Source organism: Astatotilapia calliptera, chromosome 13 (genome assembly GCF_900246225.1).
Source record: "Astatotilapia calliptera chromosome 13, fAstCal1.2, whole genome shotgun sequence".
In the NCBI taxonomy this organism is placed as follows: domain Eukaryota; kingdom Metazoa; phylum Chordata; class Actinopteri; order Cichliformes; family Cichlidae; genus Astatotilapia; species Astatotilapia calliptera.
In genome coordinates, this window is record NC_039314.1 from 1,061,757 (window position 1) to 1,089,216 (window position 27,460).

General features: G+C 39.5%; 1 protein-coding gene across 7 annotated transcripts in view; it reads left to right on the plus strand.

Moving 5' to 3' along the window:
• The window catches only part of ltbp1 (latent transforming growth factor beta binding protein 1), a 132,830-nt gene that overhangs the window by 53,885 nt on the left and 51,485 nt on the right, over positions 1 to 27,460 (plus strand). For 6 of the 7 annotated variants that reach the window (XM_026190474.1, XM_026190476.1, XM_026190477.1 and 3 more), the window contains exons 5-8: positions 12,115 to 12,282; positions 22,124 to 22,321; positions 22,740 to 23,017; positions 23,431 to 23,533. In XM_026190474.1, coding sequence (XP_026046259.1) covers positions 12,115 to 12,282; positions 22,124 to 22,321; positions 22,740 to 23,017; positions 23,431 to 23,533 — 747 coding nt within the window. The remainder of the gene's footprint in view (positions 1 to 12,114; positions 12,283 to 22,123; positions 22,322 to 22,739; positions 23,018 to 23,430; positions 23,534 to 27,460) is intronic. The other variant, XM_026190475.1, reaches the window with a different exon arrangement.

The following is a 27,460-nucleotide window of genomic DNA, read 5'->3' on the forward strand; positions in this document are numbered from 1 at the left end:
GCTGCTCAGCAGACCTTATTATTTGTCAGATTATTTATTATGAAACAGCACAAACACAATAGAAAGGTCCAGCTACTTCCACATGCCGTTTATCCTTAATGAAATTCAAGTGAGTGAGTTATAAAAACATTCAACTCACTTTGTAAATGTGTTAATTTCATTGCTGAAGTCTGGCTTTTCAGCATGGGAGTCTGTGACAAAGTGGCTAGGACTGAATTCATGTACCATTTGTCACTTGTATATATTGTTATAATGTCTTCTGTTATCTTCTAGTCAATCATAATGCTTTAGTGTAGACACAGCACATGTAACCTTGGCTCTGCATACTATCCCGGGTCTGTTTAGGATAGCATTGGTTACATTCATTACATCTGTGCAAATGTTCTTAAAGCTAAATGCCACTTAATTATTAGTTGATTTGAATCTTTCATTTGTTTATGTAGTTTGGTTGTACGTACCATTGTGTGTTCCTTTGTGCAGGTCTTATGTGTAAAACTGGTATATGGGAAAGGCCGCCCCGTTACTTCCTGTTTATATAGGATATGATGCATTGATCATGTCAGTTGAGTGTAACCAAATGAAGGGATGTTTCTTTTGTGTCAAATTGTTAATTTCCTTTAAAATTACCTCATGAGTCGGATTTTGTGACGAGATTGACTTTTCAATCCGTTTAGTTGGGTGAATGAGTTTGTTAAGTGGAAGAATGATCTTATTCCTGTTTCTTTGTCTAGACTGTGTTATTTAGTCTACCCTGTTTTCTCAACGGTAGAGATTAATGAGTTTCAGCTGTGGGTAAAATTCTGTATAAAGCAGGTGAGATTTTGACTGTGAGGGTCTTATGTTTTGCGAAACAATTGTTGAAAGGTGACGCCAGAAAATAAAGAACACTTAAAAGAAACTTGAACAGTCTGCAGATGCTGTCTTCCTATCACTTTCCTTGCTGCTTATGTTATGCTACCTCACAGTGTCTATCAGGACTTAGAGGAACAGCAGTTTCACTTCAGCTTCATTATTATTATTATTATTAAAAATGACCTAAACAAAATCCAACGAGGAGAATAAACACAATGTATTTCTATGTCATAAAGTAATAAACCATGTACTGTCTCTGGATAAACCGTGAAGTAGTTAGTAAACTTGGAAACAATCGTGCAATACCTTCGTGACATTTGCTTTTTTATTATTTCTGAACTTCCCAAACCATTCAGAGAGAAAAAAAAATCCTTTTTTTGGACCAACTTTGGCTGGCAGTCGGACCCTAATACATCTGACAGATCAACAAGAGCCATAATTCAGCAGCTCGTGGTTGGTTATTGTGGCTTGTCATAAATTCAAGGCTGGACTCCAACATCAGACTCACTGGGATGTATCTATGAATAAGCCAATATTTTTCAAAGGATCCTTAGACGGCACGAGTGGTTGTGCCTCTGGCCGCAGCCGGTTGGACTGACTTGAGGTTATTAATGGGGAAGTCAGCAGACAGAGCAGTGTTGATGCTTGGCTTTGCAGCATTGCAGACTTGAGCAGACCTATGCATGGCCACAATGACCCAGACCCGGTTTCAAAATAATTTCCTCAGCTCATTTGAATTTCAGCTAGCAGTTTCTAAATGCCAGAAAATGTGTCAGACATAAAAACCAGTGAAGGAAAAGGGGCACGGACGCATATGAGAGGACAGAGGGCAGTGGCCGCAATTTCCTGACATTTCTTTGCAGTGCATTTCTGGGAGAGAGTTTTTCTTTAAAACTTGGCTTCTAAATAAATATTTGGCAAAACCAAGTGTTATTTCAAGTGCCGTTCGTTGCCTGTTCATCTGCTGAATGAGATGTAAGAGGGCTTATAATAGAGCCAACATGTGCCTGCTGCTGGTTTCACAAATACCATACTTAAACGAGTTGCTAAAATAACAAAAATAACACAGAATAGATTCTCACATCATTTTTATAATTACAATCTAGAATGTAATGACCTTCTATAAATTACACTCCAGGCCTGTGTCGGTTGTCTACATAGTGTCAGATATCTCCCACACGGTACAACCACAAAGTTATAGTCTCCACATAGATGTGAGTGTCTACTTCAAAGTAGACCGAGAGTATCTGAAGTAAATTGTGTGTTTGGACTATGTTTGATAGCATTTTGCAGCTGAATATAGCATCAAATCCATTTACAATCATAAATTTTACAAATCCCTTGTGGGATGAAATTTGCTCCAACACGAGGTTTAGAGTCGGCTCATTCATCTCTCACAGTGTTATCTGGATAGCAGATCTCTGTGTGTCCATGGGCTCCATGCTTATCCGGTTTAACCCTCCTCAAGTCCAGACCGGTGTGGTAATGTACCTGGACCCGAATAACGCTTTAGCTGGAGTAATCTGGCATTACTGTTCATATAAATCATTAGAACCCTAAACTGATCAGGGGTCAGATAACTGCTACAGAATCGAGGTGTGTCTTATATTTGATTGTATGTGTATAAATGTTTGGATATTTTTTCCTTGTCAGTTACGCATATAAATACCTTTTTAGTAAAGGCATTTTTAATTTTAACAATTGGATCTCCGTCTGTCTTGGGGTTATTTATACTTTTTCTGTGATCAGATAGTTATTTAATTTAACTGATATACATGAACATGAAGTGCTGAGCAATCACAGCGTTTAATTAGTTTTTTATAGTTTATTGCTTTGTGCCATTTTATGGGGTGGAAGTAATGGTCAGCACATTATAAATATAATGTATATTGTTACCCTGTGACCCTAATTCAAAAGATTTGTTTTGGCAGTGCAGTTTTTTCCAGATGGAACAGGATTTAAGTAAGATCTATTGAAACACATAACTAAGATAACTCGACAATAATTTATTAAATCGCCAGTATTTGTATAGCGCTTTACTAGTCCCTAAGGACCCCAAAGCACTTTACACATCCAGTCATTCACACACAGGTGATGGCAAGCTACACTGTAGCCACAGCCACCCTGACAGAGGCGAGGCTGCCAGACACTGGCGCCACCGGGCGAAGTGTCTTGCCCAAGGACACAACGACCGAGACTGTCTAAGCCGGGACTCGAACTGGCAACCTTCCGATTACAAGGTGAACTCCCAACTCTTGAGCCACGATCGCGCCATATCAAATGTTTTACTTTCATTTAATGAACTGAAAGATTTCTGAATGATTTTTGATTTTGTTTCCCCCCCAGTAATAGTAGAGATAAATATAATTAGAAATAAACTGGCACCAAAATCACAGAACACACAGTCCACTTCAGGAGATTTCAATTCATTTCCATCCTCACAGGATGACATACTGTGTTATTGATCAGACAATTCAATTTGAAAACACTCTAATAGGCACCAACAAATATGTTAGGAGGGATCCAGTTCAATTACTCTAGTGCAAGTTAGACCTAGCTCACTGCTGTCAGCTGTAGTTGCCCATGTTGGCGCACCCTGCCAGTCAAAGCATGCATGCTGCTAACATGACCCTAACATCAATTCAATTCAATTCATACAGCGCCAAATCGCAACAACAGTTGCCTCAAAGCACTTTAAGGTAGACCCTACAATAATACATACAGAGAAAAACCCAACAATCATATGACCTGCTATGAGCAAGCACCTTGGCGACAGTGGGAAGGAAAAACTCCCTTTTAACACGAAGAAACCTCCGGCAGAACCAGGCTCAGGGAGGGGCGGGGCCATCTGCTGCGACCGCAGGGGAGAGTACTAGCTGTAGCAATCAAGAATAAGGATGCATTGCCTGCATACAACTTGTGTTAAACATTATTAAAATATGACTGATTAGTTTGACTGAAAAGCAATTCTCATGTTGACAGCTGTCACAACTTGTAAACATATTATTTATTTATGTGATGGCTTTTTTTGGTTAAGTGTTTGTGTGTTTATATAAAGGACAATTTTGTCATAGCATCTGTCAATTAAAGAAACATTACTGATTGATTTTTTTCCCCTCCTGGGTCACCACTCGTTGCAGTCTTTGATTTGTTGGGTTTTTTAGGGGCAAACACATTTGTCCCGTTAGTTCTTTTACTTCTTTGTACTTCCCTCATGTCCGTTGTCATAGTTTCAGCAGTCCCCCTCCAGAAGCTTGGTGATATTTGTGAGTCTTATTGATGCTATGATTATTATTCCTTATAATAAAGTATTCTGATTGTGATTAATGAGACAACGATTGTTATTCTCTCACTGATAAATTTATCATTGATAAAAAACTGTGTGGGCTTTGTCGACCTCACATTTCTTGGGTAGTGCACGTCGGGTTACGGTGCAGGGTTTCAGAGTGGTTTGTGGTTAAGGCGTAACGTAGATCTCCTGCTGAAGCATATATCCCCAGTTACTGTGTAACACAGCAAAGCTACAAATAGCAGACCCCTGAGCCTAATTTAATGGGAATACCATGGCTGGTTTTTGCTCAGCATGCAGTCAGCACTAGACTTTTTGAAAGTAGCAGACATGTTTGCTCTTCTAAAACAGGAAGCCTGCAGCCTCTCTGTCAGCCCTGTCCCACGCGACAGACAGCCTGTCAGCAACTGGCTGTGGTGCGACATCTGGTAAAGTTATTCTCCGTCTCCCCTCAGCTATCCCTCAGCTCTCCCACACTGCCAAAGCAACCTCAGACAAGTGTTAGCAGTGTGGGTCATGACTGAAGGTTTGGTCAGGGAGGATCACCTCACCATCACCACAGTGACCAAAGAAGCATGCCACAAATAGTATACAATCAGAGTAGGGATTTCTGGAACTGTTGATCTTAGGTCAGCTTAATTGTAGGACCAGTTCCTACAATTAAGACTAACTTCATCAGCTTCATGAAGGACTCTAACCACAAATATAAAGACTGCACAGTCTACACTCATGCCTTTGCAAAATATATGTTTGCATTATAAAATCCCAAATGTTTTCCCTACAAAATTCTTTGCCACCTCCTCAGCTGTACTTGGTCAGATCTTTGCTAATGATGTCAATTTAGGGTGCAAGTTAAAATATGTTATCTAAATAAAGTTGTTCTTTTATGCAAGAATTACCTGAGTTTTGACATTAGTGTTGTAACGAAGCCCCTTTTAAAAATCTTGAAATAAACAAGTCGTGGGACCTAAAAATGAAGTACCTCAATTCACTCGGTCATGTTCCCATTTGAACATTTTGTAAAAATGTGTCACTCCCACCTAAAACAACTTAAAAAACACTAACTGTCTAATAAGTGGCATAATAGAAGTTAAGGTATCAGGATGTATGCTTGATAGTGATGTGTCGGTCGCGAACGAAATGGCTCTTAGAGCCGGATCTGTGACGTGAACGACACGAGCCGGCTCCTTATCGTGAGCCGTGGGGTTTTTTTTTTTTTCCTTCTCTCACCCTCTCTCTCGCACTTTTTTCCCGCTTCACTCAGCCTTGTGCTTTGCGCTGGGCAGAGGGGGGAGGGGCAGTAGTTACACTTGCAGGAGCACAGGAACAGAGCGGGAGGGAAAGAGAGAGAAAGAGAGCCAGGGACAACAACGTCACATTAGAAAGGTATAGTAATCATCCACAACTATTTTCAGTTGCAGATGATAAAGGATTCAGAAAGTTTATTCATGCAGGCCCATATGACAGAGAATGTGCATCTTCTTTTTGTTTTCATATTTTAATTTATATTTAATTGTGTTGTGGTTTGCAGCGTTTTGTGTTGTTTCATTTTAAATTTGTTTAAAAGGAAAAAGCTGAAAATTTAAAAGTTACTTAAAAGTTAAAAGTTGAACTGTGACTAGTTGGTTTTTGTATTATATGATTTATTTATTACATTTTATGTGGAGTGAATAAATAAAAGTATATTTACGGTGGCCCCTAGAGACAAAGCACATACAAACTTCAAAACACGTACGAACTCTGAAACACGTAAAAACTCAGACACACGTACAAAACACAACACAAGTGCTCCAGGATGCTAGGCGCAGTGTTGAGCTTTTGTTACCTAGTGGCTACACAAGCCAGCAAGTACCAACGACCGGATTTGGTGTGTGGTAGTAAAAGGTAAATGAACATTTTTTTAAATTATTTGAATATATGTGAGTGCTTGTGTATAAATACACAAACAATACACATATGTATTGTTTGTGTATTTATACACAAACAATACAATTTAGATCACTTGTGTAATTTAAGTGATCTAGTAGCTCTGTTTTGAAGTTCAGTTAACGCTAGAAATATGTTTTGGAGTTTGTACGTGTTTTGTCTCTAGGGGCCACCACATATATTTATATATAAACATATATAAATAAAACCACTTTTTTTACATTAGTAATTCCTTTTGTGCATAATTTTATATTATTGATAATAATAAATTAATTAAAGCAACAAAACAACCTAAAGGGCCGGTTTGGAGCTGAAAGAGCCGGCTCTTTTTAGTGAGCCGAGCCAAAAGAGCCGGCTCTCTAAAAAGAGCCGGAAATCCCATCACTAATGCTTGAGACAGTCTTTTCTAGTTCCCCTGTGCTCTCCTGCATCCTGCTGTCATATTTGTGACTTTGAGTGAGTAAGACTAGAGATGGAAGAGCTGATCTAGAAGCGATGACTGCAATGGTTTGGCCACGTCTGCAGCATGAGCAACCATCGCCTGCCATGATGGTTGCTCCCACGATGGGTGTACATCGTTGACCAAGACGGAAACCCTACGACACCCACAGCGACGTATTGGCTTCATGGATGACCTCCCCCGCCAACTGCCAGCTAGGGACAAAAGAAGAAGAAGAAAGAAGACTTAAGAAGCCCTATATAGATGTAACTACATGACATGTTTGCCAGTGTTATCCATCCATCCACTTGTCTTTATTCTACTTGGGGTCACTAATGTGCAAAATGAACATCATGTTGTATTTAAAACTTGACACTAGTGGCTGAGACCCTAAAACTGACCAGGAACGTGTTTATTGAGGTCATAGAACAAGGCAGCTGGGGGCCATTTTCCCATAGACTTACCCAGAATATAAACCTGCACCAGGATTTAGATGGATGTGCCGTCAGATGTGCCGAAACAATTGAGCTTCATGGCAGCAGTTCCGTCTCACAACTTTGCAGACCTTAATTTTCAGCTTTCAGTGGGTCTTAATGGTTTGGCTCATCGGTGTACGTATTAATTCTTTTTAAATAATTACTGTTCCTTGTGGGTGGCTGTAGCTCAGGTGGCAGAGCAGGTCAGCCACTAATCAGAAAGTCGGTGGTTCGATCCCAGGCTGCCTCTTGGCTGCCAAATATCCTTGGGCAAGATACTAACCCCATGTTTGACCCAGGTGGTCAGAGGGCCTGGTGGCAGCCTCGCCTCTGTCAGTGCGCCCCAGGGCAGCTGTGGCTACAATGTAGCTTGCCATCGCCAGTGCGTGAATGTGTGGGTGAATGACTGAATGTAGTGCGAAGCGCTTTGGGGTCCTTAGGGACTAGAAAAGCACTATACAAATGCAGGCCATTTACCATTTGTTTGCAAAAACATTGCAGATGACTCTAAAAATGCGTTCCATGAACCCTGACTTTTCTTTTGAAGCCTCTACAGTTGTATGCCCTTTGAAGGCTCACATAAAGCCTCTGTGCCTTAAAGGAAAACATCAGAAAGAAAAACAACTATCCCCCTTTCTGTACTCGCTCATTCCTCTCTGCTATGCCACAGCTTCTTTGTTGCCCGGATGAATCACGCCCTGAACCTTTTCTCTCTTCAAGATGATTATGTCTGTGTTGTGTAAGAGATGCTCCTTTACCTCTGTTTCCATATGCTCGACACGATCAACAAAAACCCTCTTCTTCTCTCATTCTCCCCCCTCCCTCTCCTGTTGCTACTTCAATCATGAAACTGATCAATGATCAGCTGATTGTCTCTCTTGTTTGTTTATCGCCCACTTTGCACCAGAAAGAGGAAACCAGCGGATGTTGCGCTAAACAACAGCAGCACGTTCAATAGGTCGCAATATGTACATTATCTCGGCAATACCTCTGAAAGATTGAAGATTGTATGTGGCGTTCCTCAAGGTTCTATTTTGGGACCTAAACTTTTTAATTTATATATTAATGATATCTGTGACGTATCAAAAAGGTTAAATTTTATTTTATTTGCAGATGACACAAATTTTTATTGCTCTGGAGAGAATTTGAAAGATTTGGTTGAAAATAGGATTTCTGAGATTAAAAAAATGGTTTGATGTAAATAAATTATCTTTGAATCTGACAAAAATGAAATTCATGATATTTGGCAATTGTGAAAAGGAGGAAGAAGTCATTATGTCAATTAATTAATGGAGAATTGATTGAAAGAGTTACTGAATTTCACTTTTGGGGTGTAATAGTAGATGAAAATTTGATGTGGAAATCTCATATTGAGTATATTAGAAAGAAGATGGTTAAAAACATTTATATTTTGGGAAATGTAAGAGATTTATTAGACTACAAAACAATGCGCATTTTATATTTTTCATTGTTTTCCTCATACTTTAGTTACTGTGTCGAAGTTTGGGGGAATACATATGAGAATACTAAAAAACCTCTAAACTTATTACAGAAGAAAGTTATACGAAGGATTCATAACGTTAAATATAGAGAACATAAAAATAAATAAATAAATTAAAATTAGGAGATTTAGTGAAACTACACATACTATTAATTATGTTTAAGGCTAAAAATAATATTTTGCCTTTTAAGTTACAAAGAGTATTTTTAATGTGTTCGGGGGGAGAAGACAGCAGAAGGAAATTTTATATTAAGCATCAGCTAGCTAGGACTACACAAAGATTAATGAGTGCAACGGTTAGGGGTATACGACTGTGGAACTCTCTTCATTATAATTTAAAGACTTGTATAAATTTGCATTGTTTTAAAAAGTGTTACATGTCTAAAACAATAACTCAACATGAAGAATGTGAATGAAATTGGAGTTAATTGAAAAAGGATCCATTATTTTTTTTGCCTCATTTATTTTATTTACTTATCTTTTCTCCTTGTTACTATGTGGGGTGGTATATTCTGATTGTAAATTTGTTGTTTGGTTTGAGTTAGGACCGGAGATAAATGTTAATGTTAGTTTGTTCCTTGATTTTTGGTGCCCACTTGCAATATAAGTTGGATTGTAGATAGGGGGCAGGGTTTAATAAGAATATTTTCTTCTTCCTGCTCCTTTTCACACATGGTTGCAGTGCTTTACTGATAGAAAGTGTGGTTGGTTTGTCTGAAAGAACTAACTGTGGAAACTGTTGTACCAAGTGTGAAATAAATAAATGCAATGAAATGAAATAAAATGACGTTCAAGCTTGAAAAGCTGTTGTTAGAATTTATTTAATATTACTTTCTAGTATCAGCTGATGTTTGCTGGAGCCACAGCTGTAAAAGCTGCTGGTCATGATATCGGTTTGGATATGTGGTGAGAGGGAAACATGAAGATGATACAAATCATAAATATATACAAGACAGTGTACATCACTGTCACAACAGCGTTTGTTTTAGGCTTTATGTTTTTTCCTATAATACCTGGCGGTGTAGTTGGGACGATCTTTTGTCAGTTCAGCCTTATATATTATGTTTAACCCGAGTGACCACCTGGTCAGCTGGTGGGTAACAGGCATCTCCAAAAACATTAGAGCACTTATGCAAATATGTGATGTCTTGATAAATCAAGCAGATATTTGAAGTTTACGCAGCACCATTCTCGCATGAAAATATCTTAAAAGTTTATTTTGTGACCCAGAAAGAGTAATATTTCAAACTCCGCCACTGCCTCGTTTGAGTTTTGGATGAAATGGATTCTGGGATATTGCATTTCGTCATTTCAAGCTGATTGGAGACCAAAACAGCCAATCAGATTTTTTGCATCCAAGTCTGTGATTTGCTGGTTTTGTGGCACAAATATAATGGTTTATACGTGCACGGGCAGAAATGTTTAGAGCGCGAGCGACACATTGCGCAAATGCAAAAACTGAGCGAGAGCGGCTGCTGTTGTGTGTGTGGATAATAGCAAACACTGAAATACATTTTTTGCACGCAGCAATGAATTTTGTTCACTCAAATTTAGCTTTTCTTTGCTCAAAATAAATTTCTCCTCAAAATGCAACACTTGCACTTGCGAATTTTTTTACGTGCGCTCAAATCTTTTTTACGTGCGCTCAGAATAGTGGCACAAAAATAACGCCATAGCTTTCAACCTTTTGAATTTTTTATCCAGGTTATCTTCAGCAGCAGACTCTCTTTATGTTCTCATTTAAAGAGGGAAACTGATGCATTTGCATTTTCCCCTCCCTGAGCCTGGTTCTGCCGGAGGTTTCTTCCTGTTAAAAGGGAGTTTTTTCTTCCCACTGTCGCCAAAGTGCTTGCTCATAGGGGGTCATAATATTGTTGGGTTTCTCTGTATGTATTATTGTAGGGTCTACCTTAAAATATAAAGCGTCTTGTGGTGACAATTGAACTGATTTGAATTTGACTCTTCTTCTGAGCAATATGGTGTAGGAAAAAAAAAAAAAAAGCCAAAATAAAGACAAAATTGGGTGAATACTATATATCAGCACAGTGGCTCAGTAAACCTTAACGTTTGATTTTCTTTAGACGAAGGTTTGTTTTAAAAAAGCTTCAAAATTGTTTGCAGATTGGAGGTTTCCAGGTGGATGTTTTGGAACCTTTTGTTTATATTTTTGTTCCTTTAGTGAAGCGAAGTCCCACATTCCCCCTGCCCACAGTTACTTTGCCATTCTCCTTTCCTTGTTTATTTCCTTTTGGAAATAATCTTCCCTCCAAGGGGAATTGGACAAACCATGTGTGGACTTTAAATTTTGGACGTCTATATATACTCCTGGCACTATTTTTAAAACCAGTTTCCATTGGCTTTGGGTAGTAACCGCTACATCACATTAAGTCCCTGTTTAATAGTTAATTTTTGCACCTATTAGTGAATGTTTAGGTAGCCTGGGGCGTTTTATCCAGTGGTTTTCACTGCTCTCGGGTTTTAAAAAAAAGATTCCTCTTTTTCAGCTCCTTGGATTTACTCCACGAGTCTGCACTCGCTGGCATGAACAGCTGACAGTCTTAGACAAAGCACTGAGTGCTGGAGACAGGGGTTTGGACCTGACACAGGGATGCCAAGAACCACTGCATAGGGAAGAGATATTAAAAGAGTGTGTGTGTGTGTGTGTGTGGGTCTGTGTGTGTGGGTGTGTCTGTGGGTCTGTGTGTGTGGGTGTGTGTGTGTGTGTGTGTGTGGGTGTGTGTGTGGGTCTGTGTGTGTGGGTGTGTGTGTGTGTGTGTGTGTGTGTGTGTGTGGGTGGGTGGGTGGGTGGGTGGGGGGACGAAGAAAATTGAATGGATTAAAGAAAAAAAGCTTCATGTAACTAAAGAGGTGTATGTGTTAAACAGTAGGTTACACATGCTGTGTACTTTGAAGCCTTCTTTTTTTCCTGTCAGTAATAACTGAGGGCTTGATTTCATGAGGGTGGAGAAGGAATATTTAGCGAACTTAGGAATGGGGAGATAAGCTTTTTTCTTTCATTCCTCTGTAAGACTGGGGCAACTTTTTTACGGATTTGGTGCCTTCATAGTAAAGTATTTTTGGAGATTTTGCTGTTTATTTGAGGTGCTAGTGTTCCTTAAGAGTAAAAATCAAGGGGAAAGAGAGAAGGAAAAGAAAGGCGAAGCACAAGGAATGCTTGTACTGGAGCTGAAGGTGGCATAATTGCTGTTTGTCTGTTTTGGAAGATATGCCGATATCCACCTCTCAGAGACTTCTGATGACGAATTGGAAGGAATCCCAGAGTTTTGTTTGCTGACTTCTCCCGCTCCCACAATTTTTTTTCTTTATTCCTGCTCATATTTCAGAGGCGCCCCTGGATCTAGGAGCACTGGAGAAGGAGGAGGAATAGATAGGCAGGCAGTTTGAAGTGTTGGGCCGAGACACAAGTTTTTGAGAAATTGAAAATTACATAGTAGCTGTATTTTTTGTTTTTTTTGTTTTTTTTAGTCGTTGTTTTGACTGAAGCCTTAGCAGATGATTGAGACAAGCTTCAACATGAAAGTAATTTCACTTCCAGTGGCTCAAAGAATAACCGAAGTTCCTCTGCTCTCCCTCCCTCTTGTCTTGCTTTGTGCCATATTTTTGGCGGCAGCAGGCAACCATACGGGAAGAATCAAGGTGGTCTTCACGCCCACTGTCTGCAAACTGACCTGCATAGGTGGCAGGTGTCACAACAACTGTGAGCGGGGAAACACCACCACCATCATCAGTGAGAATGGTCATGCCACAGATACCCTGACAGCACCCAACTTCAGAGTAGGTAAGTGATCCTGGCTTTTGTTGGTTGCGCACATCACCAATCTCGATGGGTGGTATTACTACTAACAAGCCTCAAATCTGGCATATTAGAGCTGCTGGTGGAAAAACATGTTGTTGACATGAAAATCTTTTGCATTTTATCACCACGTTCCTTCACAACAGTACACAGGTGTGAAATTATTGTGCCGTAATGAAAAGAGTCTGCTGTATTTTAACATGATTATGCTGATTTTAAGGATGATAATTTTACTGTCCCTTATGACTCTCATGACAAACGTACATGGTGAACATAGCTAAACAGTCATATATTTTTCTAATGGCAGTTTTTGACCAGCGATGCACAAATCCAAATTTTTCCAGTTGTGTATTTTCTTAAATAATTCTGGTGATTTATTTGTCATTAACTGCTGATGTGTGATGTCAAAAAAGAACAGTTACACAGTTGATGAGAGTGGCACATTGTCACCAGTACCTTGTCTAACTTTTTAATCAGCACTGGACAGATTGCGTTTGCGTCACTGGGTGGAAATATCAACATGAAAGAGCACTGTGCACAGCCTAAGAAGCTTAGAACAAATGTACTATGCAAATCTAATAATGTTATTTTGCATAATGTGGGATCTTTACCTTACAATAAAAAGTGCCTTGAGGCAACTGCTGTTGTGACCATAAACGGATGATAACTAACACTATGTCTGAGACACGTCTTGGTATCAACAGAAAGATTTTACAAATCTGAAAGATAGTCAGTATCATATACAGTCAGTATCATATACAGTCAGTATCATATACAGTGCTTCGGGTGCTAGCTGTAACCAACACACCAACAAAAGTTATTTATTGTATCTCCGCTAGAACTGGACTCTACTACAGCATAGTCAAGTAAAAGCTGCTGAAACATCAAGTTAATAGTAGATATGGAAGAAACCAATCAGAGAGCAGCCTTAGTCTCATTCAGCCAACTGTGACCAGACAGCGGTTAGCTATATCAGCTGATGATGAAATGATAAAAGTTATTGATGAATGGCCAAAAAAAGGCAAAATCTGTGATATTAATTGGTGAATGGTTGAAATTAGGTGGACTTAAAGACTGATGTTTTTCATCTTTAGCTTTTCAACTAAATTTAGAGACAAAAGGTTTTAAAGTCCATGACTGGCTGACCAGATTTATCCCTGAATAATCTCCATGGGTATCTGATGTTTGGTGGTTTTAATTAAAGCTAAGGACATCTTTTGCGATGTGATCTTGAATTTTGATTTTTGACCACCAACTTTTAAGATATGGATAAGCACATTTACACAGATCATAACAACATTTACAAAATACAGAGAAAAAAATCAAACCAAAAGGGAACGGTAAAACCAAAGGTAGCGTTAATGACCTCAAGATTAGTGTAGACAGTTAGATTAAAACTGGAGAATGTCATGAACTGCTCCTGTGTAACAGAGCACATGGCATGGGTGTTGTTTGGTGTTTCACAGAGCCAGCAGACTGTGTCTTAACCCACCTGAGTGCTTACAAGAAGCAGATGAGTGTATCTGGCTGTGACACATGAATAAACATGGGGAGTCGAACTCACTGAATTCCTGTCTGACGCAGCTGAACAAATTAGTATGACTGGAGTAACACCAGCTCACGGAAAAAGAGCCTCAGACTGTTAACTGTGAATGACCCGGAAGGATGGTTTTCTTTTTTGCACTGGGATGGATTAACAGTGATGCCTGAACTCCCTTCTGGCTATTGGATAAATATAACTTTAGGTGAATGTTTCCAGTCTTTGACATTAGTATTGGAGCCAGTAACCAATAACCAAAAAGTGGTAAAAGTGAAAAACTTCAAGAGGGGTTGGGGATGCACTGAAGAGGCTGAAGTGGAGATATAAAGGAGATGAATATTACTTAAATAATCCAGTAATCATATGATTGGCTAGCAAACATGTCCATGCGGGCCCACACTGGGTAGCTGTGGATGAACTGTGGGGTTGTTTGGGCAGGCCAAACCTACATTTATCCCACATGGGCCTCAGTTGGGTGTGCCTGCACCCAGCTGGTAGGGGCTTCTATATGGGTTTTATATAGAGAAAACTCATCTGCTGTAAGACCTATGTCCGGACGCTCACTTAGGGCCTGTGTGGGATAAGTGTTGGTTTGCCCTGCCCATACAGTCCCACAATTCATCCATACCTGTATGTGTGTGTATGCTGTATTAATAATAGGGAACCAGCATACAGGGAAATATTCTGGTGAAACCACAGAACATATATGAAGCTGAGAGAAGGTGACTGATTTATAACCTCAATAAAATGGAAGTTAAATTGGATCTTATCTTGTTGCAAAAGAACTTTGGAAGTGAACTGCAAACGACTGTAGACTGACTAGTGGGATAGGATTTGAATTGTGTTTTTGTTTTTGTTTGTTTGTTTGTTTGTTTGTTTGTTAGGACAGGTGATTCCCTATGGAACCTGTCCTGTCCTTACATGTCTGACTATGAAGCAAAAGAGCAAGGTTTGTCCTTGGGAGGAGCCTTAAATCACTTGAGGGTTGTGTCAGGAAGAGTATCTGGTGTAATATAATGTGAATAAGGGAGTGGATAAAACTAGCTTTTTTTAAGCAATAATCTACTGCTCACTCAATATCAATTAGTGGTGGTAATACACTAATATGCATGTGTGGCCACATGTGGGTCCCACACATAGAATCTGGGCATATTGTGGGTATGCTGTCTCTGCCTACTGTGATCAGACCACTTCCCACCATAGGATTGAGAGAAATGAGAGTTAACGTGGCAGCTAACTTGCATGCTTTCTTATATGTTAAAAAGGCATCCATCAAAATGGGTCTTCTGCAGTTGCTAAATCTTTCAACGATTTTAGAGTTGTCACACTCCATTTCGGGCACTACGTGCAGCTTGTGGCTGTAGTTATGGGTTTGAATGCAGATCAAACAGTAAATCAACAGCTTCACTTTCATGCCCAGCTCTCACCACAGGAGACCAGTATAGCATCCACAGTACTGTAACTACTGCACCAGTCCATCTGTCACTTTTAATACGCACCATTTGCTGTTTTGTTTGATAAAATTGCCATTTTTGGCAACCAGAAGTGTGCCTATTTAGTTGAGAATGGTGGCATGCTCAGTTATCATGTAATGTGAGTAAACTTGATTAGGATGATGCATTGCATAGAAACTAATATTGGCTACCTCATGCTCAATAACAGGCCAATAATAAAGTAGAACTTCACACACCAAAACTGCACAGAGCATTAAAAATGCTCCAAAAGGCAGCACCAGGCACAAACATGTTTACAGTCGTAACATTTGCTATGAGCTCACATGCTTGTCCAAGCTTGCTTCGTCCTCCCCTTAAAGTTCAAGCGCTTCCTTTCTCTGTCTTTCTCATTCCAGCAACAGTGTGCAGGGCAGAGCCTAGATGAAAGTTACTTGCACACCATAGTGAGCTTCAAGAACTGAGACCGAATAAATCATGCTCGTCTTGTTTATCATACTTACCTCATGAGATAGGTGTTGAGGGACGAGCGCTGATTCCCTAAACTGTGGATGTGTTTATACTGTTTTTATACTCATGCCAGTTAACTGAGATCTCATGTCCAGAAGATGCAACTTGATGATGCATTTATCAGCAAGTTTCATGTAAACAGAGGAAAATAGAAACTTTAAAGCTCTACAAAGTTTAAACATCTCCTGCCATTTTGGATTCTCTTGTGTTCTGGAGAATTTATTACCTCTTTAGAATAATCCCAGTGGAATAAACTTTATTTTCAGTCAAATGCTATCTGGTTATAACTTAGCTGCCTCAAGACTTTTCACAAGCTAATCAGCAGAAAAATGTTCACTGGGACATCAGCCCAGTCTGTCATCCATCTGTGTGAATGTCTCAGCCTCACTGGCTGCAGTTCATGGTTCTTCCCTATAGTAATAATATTGTACATAGAAATGATGTAAATAATTTGTGATTTTATTTTTCCATCCACTGGGGCTACACACTAATTATTGTGGTGATGAAGGTTCAAAACATTTGCGGTAGGCCAGTCTTGTTACTGCTGTGACAGCAGTGTCACAGCGCTGTGGTTACAGCACATGAAGGCGTTGATAAGATTTGCTAAATGATTTATAAAAGGATGAAATGCAGATTTAAACAGTTTGATTTGAACATTTTGTAGGTGAGAATGTGGACACCAAGCTCATGGCAGCAATTTGATAGGCTGACAAAAGTCCAGCTGAGATAACCACATTTACTCAGGGCCTTCATGATGTGATGTTCTATTTATAAGGTTGGAGAAACCTGCAATCAGCTGAGACTGAAGAAGCCACTTGGATGAGTAATGAAACGAAATAATTCTGAACATGTGCAACAATAATCAAAGATTGCAACATTTAGAACGTTTGTAACTGCGACATGAGGCTCTCTGGTAAATATCAAGCATTTGATGGTTGTTTCCACCTACAGCTGATCACAGAGGGATGAACAGATTAAGAGTAACGCGTAGTACAACACTCAAACTCATTCACCTCTTTAGAAGAATCCATTCTTTTATAATTTTTAGTAGAGGCAGACTGTATGGTTTGATGCTTAGTTTTATACACCTGTTGCAATGGGACAGAAAACACCAAAACACAAAGATTAAGAGGTGAGGTTAGTCCATGTAATCAATTTTTTAGCCCTAATGTGGTCAATTTAGCAAATATTGGAAAATTAGTGATTTGTGGCAAAATGTTAGATAAAAGCTACTTAGGGTTTGGTGATAGACAACAGTATTCAGGCAATAACGTCATAGCAAACAGCAGGATATGTTTTTAAAAAAAATCTCTGGTTCAGTCTTTTCAATGTGCATCCCATTTGGCCCACTGCAGCCCCTGGAGAGTGAAATTAAGTGGTGTTTTTCCAGCTCCTCTGGCATATTTTCTCCCAGGTGAGTCCAGTGTCTTTCCAAGTGCTGAGAGCTTTCTGGCCCTCAGCTTCTGCTTCCCTTTATTAAAGGTGCCTGTGGCTGCCAGCTCATTTGTTGCAGTCCAGACAACATCGAATCACTTACAGTTGGATTTAACAAAAAATAAAGTTTTGGTGGGAGGTGTGAGTGTGTAAGGCAAAGCAGCAGGGCCTAAAGGAGAAACACAGGTGTACCAGTTCATGGTGAGGAAAGTAGCTTTCATTTTCTTTCAGCATTACTTTCATTTTATATGCAATGAATCCTGCATAAACAGTCTAGACACTTACATTTTTTGTTCTTCAGGCTATGCTCATTCTCACATTCAGTTTTAAATGAAATAACTGGTACCACATGTTAGCAAGTCTCAGCTTTAATTTAGTTTCACTTTTCATGTTCAAGTCAGTTTAGCTATTCTTAGCTAGTCCATCCATCCGTCCAACCATCCGTTTCCACATGTCCAAGTCACAGTCATGGTTGAGCTGGAGCCTATCCCAGCTGTTATATTGTGAGGCGGTACACCCTGGATGGATGGGGACACACACACACACACACACACACACACACACACACACACACACACACACACACACACACACACGCACACAGAGTTCACGTCCAGTTTAGAATCACCAGTTAACCTGACACCATGCATGTCCAGTTGAAGGAGGCTGCAATAACTGGAGAGACCACATAGACACAATCTTTCTAAGGCACAAGAAGACAAATCTTTGAAGAAGTGCTCCCTAGCACAAACTCTTTATAATTGAAACCATCTGACAGAAGCAGGTGATTTTCAGAAGTGTGCAAACATCCTGCACTCTCTGCACAGGCACTGCTCCTTTCCAAAACCAAATATGACACAGACGGTCTCCCTAAATGTGAAGGTGCCACTTGGAACAGTGCTGGGACACAATCCTCCAGGAGTTTAATTATCTTTCATGTATCAGTACAGATATCATTCATGTTTTTATTGTCTTAGCCTTCACACAGTCACATGGTTATTACAGAGTGGTTATTGTCCAAAGTGCGCAGTTTTATCATCAATCACATATGTATGAACAGAAGCGACATCTCCAGAGTTATTATGGGGAGTTTTTCAGCAGAAGTCTTTCTGATTCTGGACAAAGACTCTCAGAACATTCATCAGCTTTTGGAATACGTGCCTCCTCTTTCCTTTTCTCCACTCGCAGTCACATCAGCTGAAAACCTGCGTTTTCCAGAAGACTTGGTAAAAACCTCTGGCTTCACACTTTGAAATTTCATCCTGGAAAACTACTTTTGTGTGTATAGAAGCAGGGTTGTGGCAGCTGAGGGATCTTCATGAAATTCATCACCAGTCCTAAATTTTCTGGGGATGCTAACTGGACAGTCAGTTTTTGACCTTTTGACCTTTTGTTATCTTTGTCCCTAGGCTCTGCTTTTCATGAGGACATTGTCAGAGACAAATTGTTTGAGTGCATAGAATGTTAAAACTATTTTAAAAATATATAAAAAATATTTTGACTGTGGTGCTTTAAGTACCCAGTTGATATCCTTCCATGGACTCAACTGTCAAATACCACATAGAGCATGCTCTGCAAGCTGTTTACTGTGCAAACCCCCTTCATTCCAACTCCTCTTTTTGTACTGACGCTAATATATTATTTGCTGTCATACCCTTTTCTGAGGGGTCTGGGGGTCCTGCTGGATGTCCATGTTTGTATTTTGAAGTGTGGAAAGGTGTGCTCTCTGCTCAATATAACAAAAAATATAAATCACCACAAGTGGAAATAATGATCTTTTGACTATAGTGATCTTAGCTAAAACTGCCATTTACAGAAACTGAAAGCTGGAGCGAATAGCCTCTTTAATATTCACTTTGTTGACTTCTGTGGAGAGGGTATGTATACAGTACATGTGTTGTGCTAAATGGAATTCCTTTGAGAGTGAATAATCTTTTAAGAACACAAGCAATGAGACTCAGGTTTACTATATAAAACCCCAACACTGAGAGTGACTGTCCTATTATGTCAGCTGAGTATAAAAATGGAGAACGGGAAAAACAGAGGTCTTAGATCTCAACATTTCATTTTCAAAGAGGTGCTTTTGAAAATCACAGTGTGTGCACACTTGCTTGTGCTCATTCTGCACATAAGAATTATCCTTCCTTCTCGAAAGGATAATTTCTGGTTTATGATGTCTTGAGTCTTCCTCAGTTCTCACTCTAATAATAACAACATTAAATTCAGCAGGTTGTCTGCTGAGGTCTGAGAACACATTTTTGAATTTTGGTCTTGCAGTTTCTTCTTTCTCAAGCTTTTACATTTGGGTATACCAAACTATTTGTATGCCAGCAGGTGGCAACTACACCGTCTCCAGTTAGAAGTGGAGTTTATGGGAATAGCAGCTAGTTAAGTATAGGCTGTTTATTTTGTTAAATATAATCGTATTTAGAGTAACAAACAAAATGTTTCATCAAACAGTGATGACTCCCTGTATTTACAGTACCTCGACTGTGGAAGGTAGTAGGCCTTTATTTGAAACAGGTTTGTAATAGACACCAGCTTTAATTTCCAATTCTGTCTGGCTGATTAGAATAAATTTCATGTTCATGTACACAAAGTCTCGCTGCAATACACTCACATTACCGTTATACTGATTATTTTATAGTGAGCAGTGACTCACTCTGGACACACATCAGTGATATCATCTGTGCTTCTGTACTAAAACTCTTTACTTTAACCTCCTAAGACCCGAACTCTTCCACGCCATGCATTTTTAATTTCTCTTTGACATTTGGGCATATTGGGGCCCAACATCAGTAAACAAAGTCTAAATATAGTGCAACAAATCAAACACAGAACCGCTGTGTAACAGAACAATGACAGAACACGCGTAAGGTTTTAGCGTCGAGTCAGCTGGACACTGAAACCCTGTTCTGCTCATTTCCAAGTCCAAATTTTTATTCTTAGATTCCACTACACTGGATTTGCATAATTCAAAATATTGTTTATATTCATCTTATACTGGACCGAAGATCACTGTCTGTCTGAAAGAAGTTATTTTAATTCCTCTCCCTTCAAGCCAAGGCCTTCTGATTGGATGGGCCACAGAAACAGAAGGTCTGGACAGCAAGTATTTTAAACTGTGTTCATTACTATAGCTGTTTATCTGAGACGAAGGGCTAAAGGGCCATCGTTACTGACATCATACAGGTCCAAGAATAGAAAAAAACTGTCTAAAACCCAAGTATGTAGAGCAGTCTGAAGCTTTTAGCCCACGGGACATTCAAATTCAAATTTTATCTGTCACACACAGCACCATACACAGTGCGACATGTGGTGAAATGCTTATTGCTGTGCAATGCCCGACCATTAAATGACAGTAAGATTTACAGATTTACAGGTTACTACAACATTTACAGATTTTAACTTTTAATTTTACAGTAAAAAGAATGTGGAAATAATGATTTATGAAAGAAATTATGAAGAAAAGGAAATTATAAATTATAAGAAGTGTGCAAACAGAGTGCGTGCGGTGATGCGATGTGTGTGGGAGAGTCCAGTCCTACACCTGGTTCAGGGCCCGACTAGCCTGGGGGAAGAAGCTCCTCCTCATTCTCTCTGTTTTGGCCTTAAGGGAGCGGAAGCGCTTCCCAGACCTCAACAGTGAGAAGAGTCCATTGTTGGGATGGGAGAGGTCCATCGTAATATTCCTGGCTTTAGTCTTGCACCGCTTGGTGTAGATGGACAGCAGGTCAGGAAACTCTGATTGAATGATGCGTTTGGCCATTGCAACAGTGTATGACAAAAATAAGGAAAAGCATCATAGTTTCTATTAGCAAACATCTCACTTTAAATTGTCCAGCAGTTTATGTTTGAAAACAAAAAAAAGACAACGTAAAAGTGGTATACTCTAAAGTCGGGCTATTTTGTGATTGACTACCACATGGTTGTGCAAAGTGTCTTCTGCTCTTTCAGTCACATAACCCCTCAGTCCTAGCCTGCTCTACCCTTGTTACCAACAATGTGGTTAATTCTCAGTCCAAAAGGCTTGTAAATAATAATGTACACACTAAGAGATGGCAGTAGTTGCATCCACTTCTTTTATAGAGTTTATACATGTCACTGAGAGTCATACTGAGTAAAATGAAAAGTGGAATAAGCAGGGATTAAGCACGTGTAAACATGTGCTCACACACTGGTGAATTTCATACTAGCTCGTATACAGGACGTTTTCCATGTGGTGTGCCCTGTGCTGATGAGGTATGTAGAGTGATTGTGTGGAAAGATGTTTGACAGTGATGATTAACGGCTGCTGTGGTGGGCTGGAGTTTTTAGATGTGAGTGACATGATTTTCCTGTTCATGGATGACCTCTGGTTTGACTTTATCAGGCTCTGAGACAAGAAAATAATCAGTCAGAGCTGAAAGAGATGTCAAAGCTTGACAACACATTTTTATTTTGTCTTGGATCTTGTATTTAATTTCTACTACATTACACAGTTAAACAGGAAACAGTCCTTACATATATATTGTATCACCTGGTTTACTGTCAGTGTGAACCTTTTGCCTGAAAAACAGTGAATTTGTGGTATCCCTCACTTCACCCGTACACACTGATGTTTGTACCTATCCACTCTTAAAGTTATGTGTACAGATCTGCAACCTGCTCTGTGCTGTGTGTTCATGGTCTGTGAGAACAGTAGACTTCTCTAAGAATAATATTTTCCCTTGAATAGCTTGCATTTTACTTGTTTCGTGGTGACATGTGCTAACCAGTCACACAAATGAAAATCTGGGCTGACTCGCTGATTTGTTGATCATTTCAAACTCATTATTGGCGAGTGTTTGTGTGTGTTGAAGTGGAGCCAGTAGCGCATTAACACCTTTCGCTTGGTCTTTCCTCTGCTTAGTGGTGTGTCACCTGCCCTGTATAAATGGCGGTAAGTGCAGCACCAGGGACAAATGCCAATGCCCTCCAAACTTCACCGGAAAGTTCTGCCAGATGGCGGTTCAGAACGGACACCAGCAGACATCAGGAGGCTACAGCCAGAATCAGGTCCACTCCACACACACCCTGCCTCTGACCTATAGCAACGGCCAGACACCTGGTGAGTGAAATGTGACATTGGCCTAGACAATCATCATATGTGTTTTATCCAATTAGATTGGTCTCTCGGGCCTTGGCAATCAAGAAACAAAGAGAAACAATCCAGTTGATGCACATCAATAAATATGTGCATCTTCTCCTAAAATATCAGTTTTTCTCTTCTTCAAAATAGGATTAGGCTTTGGGTTTATTTATTTACTTATTAATAGGATTTATTGTAACTGAGGCATATCACAATTTGTTACTTTTTTTGTCAGGAAAGTCATTTTTGTTTGTCTCTTGCTTTTGGGGAGAGTTGGACTCCTTACTAGTGACATCATAAACCTAACAAAGATGGTTAATCTTAATCATATACTGTGATGCACCACATCAGTGTCATGCTTGTATACAGTATGTGTTTTTCTTCCTGTACGGCCCAGGCATCGTCAACATCCACATCAATCACCCCCCAGAGGCCTCAGTTCAGTTCCACCAGGTGTCTCAGTTGGACAATTACAACAACAATGGACAGCAAACAAAAGGCTCCTCCTCATCCACTAGTTATAGCTACCATCACAGCGAAAGCAGCCAGAAGATCCAGCACCATGGCTACAACATAGTCTATCCGGGCCAGCACAGCTACCAGTTTCCTCAGTACCAGCCTGTCACCTCTAAGAATGCACTGGGCCGCTGCTTCCAGGAGACAGCAGGCAGTCAGGTACAATGTCAGACATGTCTGCTGTTTGTGAGCTTAATTACAGTCATAACACATCTGTTAGATCAAGTAAGCCTTTCAGTTTCAGTAATCTAAAGCAATCAATCAAAAAGTCTGGGAAATATTTTGATTAGATATGGACAACAATAAGAGGCACAAAGACTACAAAACATGACACCGGTGGTATTAATCCCAAAGACACATTTATAGAAGACGATGGATGTAAAATACAGAACAGAAATAATGCCTGTTAGTTAGTATAGCTCAAAGTTTAAAATTAATATTCTCTGCATTACCAGATCATATTTTATGAGGAGGTTTGCATTTATTTTTGTCCTCTGAGGATACACAGAAGCAAAAATATTAATCCTCACTGTTTTGTCCTTTTCTCTGTTCTCTCCATCTCGATGTGTTAGTGTGGAAAGGCTCTGCCCATTCTAACTAAGCTGGAGCAGTGCTGTGGGACCATTGGGACCTCGTGGGGATTCCACAAATGCCAAAAGTGTCCGAAGAAACCATGTAAGTCCAGGTCTAGATGTTTTTCTAAAAGTGGTAGTGAATTCATAGCCATGGAATTAACGTTGAGGGGAAGAAATGCCGGCAGGTGGTCTGGGCTCTGCAGTCCCAGTGCCCACTTTCAAATCTTGAATGGAAATCTAAATATGAAAATCATTAACATTAAAGGTATTGTTTATGTATTTTAAGTTGTGTTCCATCAACAACAGAATTTAACACAGAGCTGCCAATAGAATATTTTTTCTAGTTTTTCACTTCTTAATGCATTTTGAAAGTAATGGCATAGTGGAAAAGTACAGTTTTTGACTCTGATTTTGACCACCTACTGAGCGTACCCCATGAGTTGGAAAAACCACAGACAGTATATCTTAATAAGAGTAATAATATTTGTTTCATTCTAATAATGATTGCTGAAAACAAAAAAGAAGCCCTATACACCATAAAAGCTTTTGAAGCAAGCAAAAATTAGAGTCGTTGCTACAATGTCTCCAGCACAAACACAGAAAGCGCCTCACACAAATAAACATAATGGTGTGCGTGAATTAAGTGGCAGCCCTCAGATTTTTACAAACTGAATCCAATGCATCGTCAAAAACTTCAGTTCTTCTAACGGCCACTTAGAATAGCTCCAAAAGTGAGTCATTCCCCACTTAACACATAAACATTTATACAGCTTAGGGGGTTGGATTTTTTATGACGCATTCGTCTGGATTCTTGTGTTAATGGCGCGGCACCTTTGGCTGACTGGTGAATATCAACACAGGCAGCAGTAACTGATAGACGTCTCTACCCTGTCTGCAACTGTCTCTGCTGTGTTTGTGCTGTTGGGGTTAGAAAAAATGTGTTGATTGAAGGATGTGTAAAAAGCTGTGAATGAGCAAGAATCACTTTTCCATTACACTCTCTGTGTGCTTACACACCACTCTGCATTTAATCATTAGTTATTAAAAATCTCTGGCTAATCTCTTTCTTCCTGTCAAAAGGGAGTTTTTCCTTCCCACTGTCACAAAGTGCTTGCTCAGAGAAGTTGTCTCTGACTGTTTTAGGGTCTTTACCTTACAGTATAAAACGTCTTGAGTTTGCTGTTGCAGTGATTTGGTGCTATGTAAATAAAACTGAATTGAGTCAAACTGAAATGCGTTGGATTGGATGTTTCTCTAGCGTGACCCAGGAAACCTTGGCAGCTGCTGCTTGCACTGACATGATACACAATCACTTGGTTTTTAAGAGCTGGTAAAGTCAGCCGCTTACACGTGATGCGCTGACACTTATGAGGGCAGTGTTTTATGAATAAATAAGAGCACTGGTTCAGTTCAGTTCATGAGAAAGACGATCCAGCTGACTCGCCTGATATTAATGCCCTGCTTTTCTAAACCTTTACAGCAACATGTGGAGGAGCATCTCAGTGTCCTTTCACACTGTGGTATTGAGATAATGCTGTATCAACTTTCTTAGCAACCTCATTAACCTTTTATATTACATGCTGTGTGTTTGGCAGCAGATCCTCACTGACAGCATATCATGTCTTAGGACATGTAAGATGATATTTTAATGAGAATATAATCAGTGTAATTCTGCAAAGACTAGTTTGTCTTCAAATATAATACTGCACAAAAATCTTGAATTAACACTCATTTTGTTATATTTTTCTAGGTAAACAGCAAATAGCTGTAGCGGTTATAATATGTGTAAACCTCAGCGAAAATAGAGTATATAACAAAAACAGAATCCCACCTGGAAAGTCAATAGTTGCTTTCTTGTAATTTCCTTAAGTTGTCTTCAGGAGTGGATCTCCAGGCTTCTTTAAGAACATTTGAAAGCTCTTTTTTGAATGTTGGCAGCAAACGCAGATGAAACTGGTACACAACTGGTTCTTTGCTAAGTTGTGTTTACACAGTACACTTATTCAGCCCTTGAGCTACCTTGAGCCTTGATTTTTATGCTTAGCTGTTTGAAAGGTCAATGTTAAGTCGCTTAAAAAACAAGCAAACAAAAGGCCTGTTCTTGGAAAATGTTCAGGTTTGATGACTGGACTCAAAATGAATGAAAAAGCAGCCAATTTCCAAAGTAACTGGCGGTCAAAGTGAGACCGCTTTCAAAAAAATGACAACGAAGTCTGGCTCCTCAGAAGCAAAATATATAGAAATGAGGGATGCCTCAAGACATTTTTTCAAAGTAGTGTAAAATTTCAGACTGGGCTTCCTTAAAAGCAGTCAAAGCAAAATATCCAGCTGGCTTGAAACCCACACTCTAAAAATGTTTCAACACAGCTCAATGTGTCTTTTGCAGCCATAACTTTCAGCTAGTGACAAGCAAAATAAAAATGCAGCTAGGAAACATTATGAGTCTTGTACTGGGTCGATTTAACAAACAGGTGACTTTCACCCAAACAGCTACTTCCAGAGAGGAAAAGCACTAAATGCCAAGGCAGCATGTGGTGCTGGCCCTTGCCTCTTAGCTCTGTTTAAAGTGGTACCAGCTAAACTGAGTGTGTGGGGGAGGTGAGGATGGAATTGCCAGCCTTTTTATGTAGTAGCTGGCTACTCAACACTACTCCCTTTATAGAACTGTGGAACTTGTCTTTGAAGCCAGCGCTGTTGTATGTAGAGCATGAAAAGACGCTCTCTAGTGTATTATCCCCAGCTGAACTGAGGAAAGGGGTGGTACTGTAGTACTTTTGTGTAAATCCATCAATACCCATATGTGAAAACACACTTTGCAAACTCATCGTTACGATAGCAACATGTTGGTTATTGTGTGCAACAGCAAATTGAGTATTATTCACAGCATCCTAATCCATATCCAGTGTTTGCAAGGAATATAGCTGTGAGTAAGTGTTTTAAACATTGTGGATTTTCACACCTTATTGCAGTTTGTTAGATTGAAAAACACAACCTTAACTGTCAACAGAAGGGGGCAGTATATTACCAGAAAGTTATAATGTACCTGAGCCCCTCCCAAAGAATTAGGTCCTTCCTCGAATCTAATGCTGAATTAATTTCGATACTAATTATTCGTATTTAAACTAGTATCTAATAGCAGAGCATAGATCCGAAAACGCTGATTTGAAAGCTAGAGAGCCACGAATTTGAACATTATTAACGTGAATGCTATTTAAGAATTCACAGTACTCAGTATACATTAAAAATGTATTCTTTGTGCTGCAGAAGCCATCAAAATGTTCAGCTGTTTCAGAAGGTAGAGAAAAAAAGTCAACATTGAAATCAGTCCCAAGACTTTACGTTTTCAGCTGTTCTTCATTTTTGATATCTCCTGTAGTGTCCAAACAGTGACAAGTTTCAGAAAGTTTCTAAGATTACAATACTTTACAGCTGATGACATGATCACTGTCCCCCACTGAAGAATTTAGGCTCTTTATTTTATTTATTTATTTTTCTATTTGAAGTCTTTTCACTCTCTTTGAATAAATGACCTTTCCAAACCAGTGAGACGTCCAGAGCAGCCTGAGTTTTTGGAGTGCCCACGTTAAGTTTTCTCCTTTCTCCTGAGCAGAAGTAATTTCTCTGTAAATTTTTGGTTATTGACACAAAAAATATATGTACTGCTTCAGTAGATTTGAGGTTATAGTATTGTAAAGGTCTTTTAACTCACGCTGTAGCTCAGCTCGGTGCACACTCATTCTTTTGTATTCAACTTACACTTGTATCAGAAATCTGAGCCTGTCTTCTCCCTGTGTCCCCATTTCAGAGTTGATTCAGTTTCAGCATTAATCAGTGACTCCAGTCCAATCCATTCCCTCAGCTTTGTCATTGTCAAAGGATTTCTGTCCTGCTCTTCTGTACTTGGCCTTCCCTATTTTTAGGGAAATATTAATACAAAACTGCAAAGATGAACTCCCTGCTGCAGCTTTTGACTAATTGTTCAGTCTTAAAAAAGTATACAAAACAGCAATGAAGTTTTTATTGAACC